General features: G+C 49.6%; 2 protein-coding genes across 5 annotated transcripts; one reads left to right on the top strand and one right to left on the bottom strand.

Moving 5' to 3' along the window:
• Positions 1 to 2442: 2442 nt before the first annotated feature.
• RPS16 (ribosomal protein S16) lies at positions 2443 to 6749 on the bottom strand. Of its 3 annotated transcripts, none has more exons than XM_081117590.1 (6): positions 6722 to 6749; positions 5321 to 5639; positions 5082 to 5183; positions 2920 to 3016; positions 2763 to 2810; positions 2443 to 2635 (listed from the first exon to the last, which is right to left on the bottom strand). In XM_081117590.1, exons 2-6 carry the CDS (start codon positions 5366 to 5368, stop codon positions 2490 to 2492), a joined length of 441 nt encoding a protein of 146 aa, XP_080973716.1. In that variant the 5' UTR covers positions 5369 to 5639; positions 6722 to 6749; the 3' UTR covers positions 2443 to 2489. The 3 variants fall into 3 exon arrangements, with proteins under 3 accessions (XP_080973716.1, XP_080973715.1, XP_080973714.1); XM_081117589.1 differs by lacking the exon at positions 6722 to 6749 and adding an exon at positions 5965 to 6148; XM_081117588.1 differs by lacking the exon at positions 6722 to 6749 and having other exon boundaries at positions 5321 to 5880.
• On the top strand, positions 5847 to 9266 carry LOC308547355 (uncharacterized protein). 2 transcript variants are annotated; one of them, XM_081117587.1, is made up of 5 exons: positions 5847 to 7057; positions 7516 to 7677; positions 7804 to 7848; positions 8530 to 8808; positions 8895 to 9175. In XM_081117587.1, exons 1-4 carry the CDS (start codon positions 6947 to 6949, stop codon positions 8782 to 8784), a joined length of 573 nt encoding a protein of 190 aa, XP_080973713.1. In that variant the 5' UTR covers positions 5847 to 6946; the 3' UTR covers positions 8785 to 8808; positions 8895 to 9175. The 2 variants fall into 2 exon arrangements, with proteins under 2 accessions (XP_080973713.1, XP_080973712.1); XM_081117586.1 differs by having other exon boundaries at positions 8530 to 9266.
• Positions 9267 to 9647: the final 381 nt, after the last annotated feature.

The following is a 9647-nucleotide window of genomic DNA, read 5'->3' as shown; positions in this document are numbered from 1 at the left end:
CCCCTCCTGGTCCCTGCCCCTGAATTTTGTTCCTCCTGCCTGCCCAACTACCTGCTTCATAGCCCAGCTCTGCAGCTGTCTCAGGAATACCTTACAACCTGCCTGTTGTAAACCATCTTTAGAGCTGCTGCAAAATCAGGCTCAAAAGGGGAAGGAGGGTTGGCTGCTGCCCTCCTTGGGAGGGTTAGAGTAATGCCAGTCAACCTCAATTAACCCAAATTAACTCCAACTCCCAAGCAAAAAACTCGGCGAGCTGCATTTTGCCACTAGGCTCATTTTCTTATCTGGTAATAGGAAGACACCTGCGTGTCACCAACCTCGCAGGGATATTGTGAAGATACGTCCAATGATGCTTAGCCTGGCACCTAATTGGTGCTCAATCAACCCCACTCTCCACCTCTAAGAACTTGACAGTCACACACTGTGTGAAGTAAACTGGTAGCCTCGTAAGAGTACAATGGATTTGCAAAATTCCGTTGCTTATGAGGTAGCCCTTGTAACAGTGCAGTGCGTTCCTCAAATAGCGTTACAATTGCCTACAGTATTCAGTACAGTGATATGGTTTAGGGGAACAGAATTTATCACTTCAAAATATGCCTATTTGGCATAAGGATAATTTTAGGCTGGTTTAAGAAACAGCAGAATTGGGAGCTCTGAAAACCAAGTAGAAGCTACCCTTTGTAAAAGACATTTACATTTGTAAATAGGAAGTCTCCATTGTTAAGGGGTCTCCCTCACTGTACCAAGAGGGGGATGACCTTACCTCAAATTCATCACTGCAGAAGATGGGGGACTTAATACCCTTCCGCTTGTTCACTATGCTTTTCCTGGTGATCTCCCACAACTGACTCCCCCCCCCATCTTGTCTTCAACTGAAGAAGTTATCTAAGGTAGGGCTTCAGCCATTCTGGTGAGTTCCTGTTTTCCTGGGTCTCTTCCATATATACAGGAGGCATAGGTTATTCCTTCCCTCCAGAACAGGCTGGTGTGTAGCGGGCTGTACAACCAAGGTTTGTGTCCAGTGCACTGATGTTCACGTGACAAAATCGCCCACCAGCACATTTCTCAGAGCATATCCCGTTAGGCAGTGGGTGACTGTACTTGTATGTATTCCTGAAGTATCAGTGCTATTCCATATAACTTTCAAGGAGTGTTCTATCTCTGCAGCCCAGCTTGGCAGCCACACATGGCTGTTGGGTAGGGCAGATATGAACAGGACAGCTGGACATTAAGTCTCTCAAGTTCCTTCTAACAGTTTAAGTTTTCCCCTCAGTTAACATTCTAGTGCGGCAAGATGTCACCAGTACTACCAGCAGGGGGAATACAGCCGGACACCCCCTTGGCAGATGGCTGCAGACTGGGATGGAAGCAGAGATGCCCTTCCCAGAGCAATGGGGTTCACTAGCTCCCTATAAAAATTGGTGGAATTCTGCATTGGCTATGAAAGGCTAAAGGACTTGAACAACACTGGATTTGGTACCCATGGGTGGTCCTGGAACCAATACTAGCTGTACATATACCTGCGCCATCTCTCAGAATTTTGACAATGGAAATGTTCTATCACTTGTAGCCCAATGGTAGCAACTGAGAGCCCACTATGCTGGCTTTCGTTTCATGGCAGGCACACTGAAGTCCTCAGAACCATGTTCTGAGCCACATAACGTCTGTTACTACACTGAGCATAACTGGGTCTTGCTTTAAGGAAGTGGGAGGCTTTCCCCAGGAGGTAGTGTTGACATGGGTGGATGAAACCAGTGGAGAGGAATCCACCCACCTCACACCTTGTGGGGTTTACAGCCCTTGCCCCCAGATCTCAATCTTATCTACACTACAGGTTGGTATTAACAAAACTGCATTTCCCAACCCAGCCATGCCCTTAGTGACTTCAGAGTCCACCTAGGCAGTTTTTCCTTTCTTTATGTTAAAGATTATTGAGATATATTTAAAAAACAAAAAACAAAGCCCAGCCAGGCGTGGCTCAGCAGTTGAGCGTCAACCTAGGATCCAGGTGACTAGGGTTTGATTCCTGGTCAGGGCACATGCCAGGGTTGAGGGCTCGATCAATGACTCATCATTGATGTTCCTATCTCTCTCCCTCTCCTTTCCTCTCTCTGAACTCAATATATATTAAAAAAAAAAAAAAAAAAAATTAGGTCCTTTAAAAAAAAAAAATTATTGATAGTACACATTTTCCCTGCTCTTTCCTGAAGTGCTACTTAAACAGCAGCAAAGGAATTGAAATAAAGACAACCCCCCCCACAAGGACACCCTATACAACTAATGGCCCAGGACCACCCATCTCAGCTGTGCCACCTACCTTATAACCCATCCACACTAACCCGAGTTGTGGCTCAAAATACAGACTGGCAGTGGGCTAGGGGCATTTCCCATATTCCTTTTAGCCAAAGACCCACCACGAATGATAGCACAATCCTTGAAACCTTAAATTCCATGACCATTGTTTATTACAAAGGTGAACCCAGATGGGCTTATCGGTAGGATTTCTGGTAGCGAGCACGGGCACCAGGACCTCCAAACTTTTTGGATTCGCAGCGACGGGGATCAGCTACCAGCAGGGTCCGGTCATACTGGATGAGAATGTCTTTGATCTCCTTCTTGGAAGCTTCATCCACATCTGGGGATGAAAAGTGGGGTCAAGATTTAGATAACCACAAAAGCATACACCTACTCTCTGGAGCTAAATGCCAGAGCTGGTCCTTGATTTGCCCCCACCCACCTGATGGAAGGACCCACTCACTCACATTTCTGGTAATAGGCCACCAGGGCTTTGGAGATGGACTGACGGATTGCTGTGAGAAAAACACACAAAATAAGGTACACGCATTTTGTGAAGGTCCGAGAGTAGGACCTTGCTCTCAGAGCCACCTCCCACCCATGTGCCCAGTTCCTGGGACTCACCATAAATCTGTGCCACATGACCACCACCCTTCACACGGACTCGGATGTCCACGCCAGCAAATCGCTCCTTCCCGAGAAGCAGTACAGGTTCCAGTAGCTGAAAGAACGGGGGCGGGGGGGGGGGGGGGGCAGGACGGACAGACAGACAATAAGATTTTAGAGCACAATCTGGGCAACTGAGTCACCTCACTGAGCATCCTTCTTATCTCTCTTCAAGTAGCTTCTGCCACCACTGGCCTCATAGTACTAGCAGAAGAGGGTTGAGCTACCACTGCAAGGGCCTCTACACAGCCAGGAGCTGGGAGGATTCAAAGACAGGCAAGGCTGTTCAAGGCAACCTATGCAGACAACCTCCATGCATGTCAGAGTCCCCATCTCAGACTGGTTTTTAGACTTCTAACCTTTAGTTCAGTAGTAAGGAAAACTCTGCCACCACCAAAGCTGCCTCAAACAGCAGAAGGCGCTCCTGGGCTACGCCAGATGGGTTTTCTGGGTCCCACCCAAGCCTCTCAGGTTTCCAGAGAAATTACAACCGCACTATAACCTGTAACAGGCCCTCACCTTGCCAGCTGCAGGTCTCCTGCATGTGCCTGGACACACTTGTTTTACTTACTTTAGGTCTCAGGTCACAGGTCTCCCTTCAAACCACCCCCGAGCCTGCCCTGACCCTTCCACGCAGATGTCAGAATCCTTGCCTGGGCTCCCCCGTCCCAGCCCCAAATACTCTAGGAGCAGTGTCTGGTATTGGATCCACTCTGTTTCCCTCAGCAGACTGGGAGCTCCGTGACAGCAGGGCCTGGGGCCTTCTGGGTCACAGGCTGCACATACACAGCCTTCAAATAAATGGACAGTCAATAGGAGTAAGCCACAATACTCAATGTCTGCTATACCAAGGATCTCAGGCCCTACCTTATTAAATAAATCCTAACTCACCCTGAAATGTAGATGTTATCATTTACATTTAATAGAAGACTCTACAGGAAATTCTAACTTCTCCTCACAAGAGCCCTTCATGGTAGAAGTTATCCTCATTTTACAGATGATGAACCCAACCAAAGAAGAGAAGTTATTTGCCTCAAGTAACAGAAATCACACTCCAATCTCCATTCTGAGCCAAAGAAACTGAGGCCCAAACAGGGAGAAAGGAGCCCCTTCACAGCCAGGCACAATAACCCCAAATTCCATTCCTGCTCTTTTAAAACTTAGTACCTACAATGTCCAGAGGAGTGGAAACTGACATCCCCCACTAATTAACTGCAAGAAATCAGGCCGCAAAAACTGCTAATGCTCTTGTCATCTGGCCCTCAATTGAGTGGGCTTCCAAATATCCCAGTTTTCAAAGCACCCTCTTAATCTTCAGCATCCATTTTTTTAATTTTTAAATTTAATTTTTGTTTAAAATATTGCATGTCCCTTTTTCTCCCCAATGATCCATTCCACCCCGTCCCATCCCCCTCTCCACCACTGTCTGTGTCTTTGGGTTGTGCATATATATTTTGGTTACTCTCTCCCCCTCCACTCACCCACCCTCCTCCATCCCTCTGACATTCGTCAGTCTGACCTATGCTTCCATGTCATTGAATCTATTCTGTTCATCAGTTTATTAAGTTCTTTAGGTTTCACGTATAAGCGAGATCATGTGATGTTTGTCTTTCTCTGCCTGGCTTATTTCAATTAGCATAATTTTCTCCAGGTACATCCATAGTGTCCCAAAGGGCACGAGATTCTTCTTCTTTACAGCTGCGTAGTATTCCAGCATCCACTTTTTAAACTGAATTTATTGGGGTGACCTTGGTTAATAAGGTTGTTTCAGGTGTACAATTCTATGTCATCTGTACACTGTACTGTGTTCACCCCAAGTCAAGTCTCCTTCCATCACTATTTATCCTCTCTACCCTCTGCTCTATCTCCCCCTACCCTTTCCCTCTGAACATCCACGTTTTCACTCACTTTAAGCTTTTATCACATTTTGTACCCCCAAAACCCACCACCATCGCCAAATACCCCATTTTTCTGACCCCCAACTCAGCTTCTAAACATCCCATTGTTGATACCAGATTCCTCAGCTTCCAAGATCAACGAACTCCAGGGACCTCCTTATTTCAACATCTCTGTCCCAGAGTCCTCCACTCAACCCAAACGCCCGTCTTCAGCCCCAGCACCTTGTACTGCAGTGTGCGCGGCTCGATCATCTCCAGGGGTCGCCCGTTCACCTTGATGAGGCCATTACCCCGTTTGCAGTGCGCCACAGCTGTGGCCGTCTTCTGCGGAAAGCGAGGGGGAAGAGACGAGGGCCACGTGAGATCAAGGCTCCGGCTCCCATGTCGGCCCCCAAAACCTGCCCATCGACCTCTCCCAGACCCCGGCTCCCCCGATCTCTCCCATCCAGCGCCCGGCTCACCTTGCGTCCGAAGACCTGCACCGACTGCAGAGGACCCTTGGACGGCATGGCTGCGAGCGTTCAGAAAGAGTTCCTCACCGCGCGGCGCCGACACCGGAAAAGGAGAACGCAAGGCCACCCCGCCCGCTTTTCAGGTTGTGCGCAGGCGCTTTGAGCTGTGCGTCGTGACCAGGAGCTTTACGGCTCATGTCGTAGCCAGGGGGCGGGACTTCAGATCCGCAGCAGGAAGGTGGATCCCAAGAGCGGTGGCGGGGGCCGGGGTGGGAGGGGCGGAGCCCGGGGTGGGAAGGGCGGGGCCTGGGCGCGGGAGGGGCGGGGCCTGAAGGTGTAGGGTGCAGACAAAGGGTGAAGAGTACATACTGTTCTTCACGCCTTCAGCCCTCATTGGTCAGAGCAGGTTCTCATTTGCATGCCGGTTCTTTAATAATCTCCCTCCGCCTTTCCCCCCCCCCCCCCCCCCCCCGCACCCAGCTAAGATTGATTTTTAGTGCCGTTTTTAAAGAGGACTTTTTTAACTCCTCATCAGCCGCAGACTTCCTTCCACAACCACCTCCACCAGAATCTTCCCTCCGGAACCGAAAGCAAGAAGTCAAGCAGGATTCCCAGATTCAGGATTCAGAATCCCCCTACCCCCTAAAACCCACCTTCTTTGAGAGTCTTCTCCCAGAGTCCTTTCCTCCTAGAGGCTTCTCCCCTAGAATCTACCTTTCACCAGAATTTCCTTTCTTTTAGAGTCTCCTCTTCCCAGAATCCTCTCAGAAGTCCACTTGCATATCTGCCTCTTGGGGTCCCTCACCCGATTCCTTTCCCTTAATCTCCTTCCACTCCTCCTCCCCAATCGTTTCCCCCAGAGTCTTCCTCTCCTCAGGACCCACTACCCCTAGCACCCTCCTCCTTCCGAATCTCCCTTTCCCCCTAATACACTTTTCCCAGAACCACCCCCGTAGAATCCCCTTTCACAAAATCTTCCTCCCTTTCGGAGCTCTCTCCCTCAAAATCTACCATTCTTAAGAATTTATTTCCCTTCAGAACCTCTTCAGCAACTAAATTCCTTGGAATTTGCCTCCCCTAGAATCCTCCAGTCCTTAGAGACCCTCCCTCCAGAATCTCCCTCTTCAGGGTCCCTACCCTCGAATCCCTACTGTATTCCCTAAATCATCTCTTCAGCCTCTTCCCCCAGGTCCCTCTCCACAGAATTTCCATTCCCAGTGCCCCCCAACCCCCCATCCCATCCGAACCACCTCAGGATTGGGTTACCCTGCCTTGTTTCCCCCCACTCAGGATGCTCCCTTCCCAGCCAAGAGGCTCCTCTCTCAGAGCTGCAGGGAGCCCACTGTTGCCTCAGTTTCTCTGGTAGCACTGGGTCTGGGGTCCAAGGTTCAAAGGAGAGTGGTGACTCACCTTTTGCCTCGAGGCCTGAGATGGGGGCGGAGGTTGGTGGGCGGGACTGGGCCAAAGGGAGGATCCTCCGGCCTAGAGTCCAGCTCCAAAAGGGTGAGAGAGGGAGAGGGAGAGGGGAGCGGGGGAGGAAGGGAGCACCCACAGCCTGACCTAGAGGGACACACAGACAGATAAGACAACAGAAGAGAGAGGCACACATGGAGGAGAAAAACAAAGAAGGGGCCAATGGAGAAGAGGAGGAGAAAGGACGGGGACATGTCAGTCAGAGATGGACTCAGAAAACACAAGCGACGGAGATTCAGAGACAGAGAGGCCAACCCTCGGAGAAAGAGACAGGTACAGGCAGGCACGGAGATTCCAAGATACCTGAGATAAGTAGAAGTAGAAAGAAGAGCAAAGACCCCCAATTATGCACCTGAAGACACTGATAAGGCCTAATACAGTGTTTCCCAATGAGAGGACAGGCCACAGGATGCACACACACCACACTCTGTACTATCTTATGGGCTTGTTTGGGGGATGGGGAGGTTTCCAAACTCTCCAGTGTCTCCAGGCAGATCCCCACACCCTTGCCAAGTCTCCTATCTTCCTTGGTGGGGAGGGAGGGGGTTTGTGTCAGTAAGCCTCCTGACTTAGGCTCTCCCTACTCTAGTGTCACAATCTTCCCCTGCCTCTCAAGAACATTCCTTGAGTATCTGTGGATTGAGTGGAACTGGACAGGGAGGGAATGGGGCAGTCCCCCTCACCTCCTTCAGTTTTCCATCTTGCTCCCTCTCTGTACCTCTTGCTTCCAGGACCCAGGGGCCACTGGGACCAGAGAAAGCCTGGGGGTGGGCAGGGTACCCATGTGGCCTCTCTGGATCATCATCCTGCTGGTAAAGCCTTTGGGGGGCCCAGGACCACCCCTCTGTCCTCGGGAGCCTTTCTACTTCCTGGTTGCCATCATGAAGATGCTGGTGAGGTGGGGGGAGGGGAGAGCCAGTAGACAGGGGTAGGGAGGGGTTGAGGTGGGGGGCATGTTTGAGGAACATCAGGCTCTCCTGCTCCAAGATCTGATTCTTCTTCCTACCTCAAAATTGTAGGGAAACAAAAATGATGGCACTCTCTACACCCCAGATAATCTCTCGGTGAGTATTTCATTAGCTCCTTAGTGAAGTTGGAAGTTAAGGAAGAATCCACAAGGCTTGGAAGACATGAATGTTAGGGGAAGGTGGCATTGGGGCGAGTGTTCTGGGTGTCCAGTTCCTGACCCAGTCCCCAGTCTTGACAAATATATTTTGTTCACCACTATCTCTGAAATCTAGAACAGTGACTGGCACATAATAACAACAAATGATGATGATTATAGCTACACTTAAATAGTGCTTACTCTGTGCCAGATACTAATCTAAATGCTTTAATATATTAGCTTATTTACTCTTCACACTGATCCTATGAGGTGGACGGGGCCACCACGTATGGATGTGAAGGTTGTACACTGTACAAGAATCCCACATACACAAGGACAGTGTTCACATCCTGGACATATTCGTCAATTTCCAGCAGATGGCAGTAAACTATCTTTTTCTAACAAAGCACTTTGAAATGTCTTAAGAAATGAAATGTCGTTTTCTAACTTACACAGGTATAGTATGGGCTAGTGTCAACCCTCAAAATAGGGATTATTCAGAGCTCCCTTTTACGGATGAGGAATCTGACGCCCAAAAAGTTGAAAGGGATTTGTCCCAGGTCACACGTCAGAAACCTTGGGGGTGGAAATTTGGGATCAGGCCCTTGCTCAGAGACATCAAGTCACCCTGTCCCCACAGGTGTGTCCTGCTGAGACTCTAGGCTGCTTCCGGCTGGAGCTGTCTGTGATTGGGTTTGAGGAGGGCCCATCCCTGGGGACTGCTGTGTTCCGGCTACAGCGCCTGCTGGATGCCCTGGGGTCCCGGTTGTTCGAGACAGCCCAGGGTCCTTGTCCACCCTGTGAAGAACATCCCCAGAGACCTGTCCCTCTTTTCCTGGCCAAACTCTTGGAGTTATTACAGAAAGCTTGTGCTCAGCACCTGCCCTCAGCATGAGCCTTGGAGGATGCAGACTCCCTGGTACTCCTGGAGAGGCTAGGTGGAGAGAGGGAGAGGAGACTGGGTCTCCAGTCCCAGCTCCCAAACCCTAAGCCTTCTCCTTCTAGGCCAAAGATGCCCCTGGAGCACTAGGAGCCAAGGGGAGAGGAGAGGAGAGGAGGAAAATATGGTGAGATCTGAAGCCTGAAGTTACTGACCTACTGGGGCAAGGGGTTGGATAATTGGCTCCACGGGCCCCTGTTCTCCCTCTTTCAGATACTCCCTCCTTCTCCAGGAAGGGACAGAGCATTGCACAGGCGTCTTAACCTCCTCCCCACTCCTTGAGGACAGGGAGACAGTCTTGTGGTACACATCCCTGGCTGCATGTATATTAAATTTCTGTAAATTGAATGTAGGTGTCTCAATGCTTATGTGAGAATTAGCAATGTGTTCTAAAAGCTTCAAAGATTTTTTTTTCCCCATTAGATTGATTTTTCATCTCTTTGCCTCATGCTTGGTTCTCTTTGCCGCCTCTCTGACAAATAATTATTGCACTAATACATAAATTCACGTTTAATCAACTTAGGGACACTACAAACGAAAACAAGGGCTTTTGGAGTCACCCAAACTTGGGGAGGAATCTTGGGTCTGCCACTCTCGTTATTCTTCTGACTTCAGTTTCCTCCCCTGCAAAATGGGGCTACCTACCTCCTAGGAATGTTTTAGAGGGCCCATGAGATACAGTATAATTTATTTGCTAATTTGCTATTATTTTTTGCTAATTCCCTGCCTCCTCACGGCATAGCACGCCGCGTTAGCAGTGTGAACTACATTCAAGCACTTACTCAGGGTCCCAGAAGGAATAATCTGCCCTCCTCCCC

Source organism: Miniopterus schreibersii, assembly GCF_964146895.1.
Source record: "Miniopterus schreibersii genome assembly, chromosome: 18".
Classification (NCBI taxonomy): domain Eukaryota; kingdom Metazoa; phylum Chordata; class Mammalia; order Chiroptera; family Miniopteridae; genus Miniopterus; species Miniopterus schreibersii.
The sequence above is the reverse complement of the archived record's forward strand: the minus strand, read 5'-3'. Positions and strand labels throughout refer to the sequence as shown.

Bases quoted from the DNA above. Each gene is read 5' to 3' on its own strand.
- LOC308547355 (XM_081117586.1), top strand. From the start codon at position 6,947: ATGGAGAAGAGGAGGAGAAAGGACGGGGACATGTCAGTCAGAGATGGA. The intron at 7,058-7,515 runs GTACAGGCAGGC...TCTTGCTTCCAG, and splicing joins ACCCTCGGAGAAAGAGACAG to GACCCAGGGGCCACTGGGAC. The intron at 7,849-8,529 runs GTGAGTATTTCA...CTGTCCCCACAG, and splicing joins ACACCCCAGATAATCTCTCG to GTGTGTCCTGCTGAGACTCT.
- RPS16 (XM_081117590.1), bottom strand. From the start codon at position 5,368: ATGCCGTCCAAGGGTCCTCTGCAGTCGGTGCAGGTCTTCGGACGCAAG. The intron at 3,017-5,081 runs GTGCTGGGGCTG...CCGTTCTTTCAG, and splicing joins CGCGCACACTGCAGTACAAG to CTACTGGAACCTGTACTGCT. The intron at 2,636-2,762 runs GTGAGTGAGTGG...TTTCATCCCCAG, and splicing joins GGTGGCCTATTACCAGAAAT to ATGTGGATGAAGCTTCCAAG.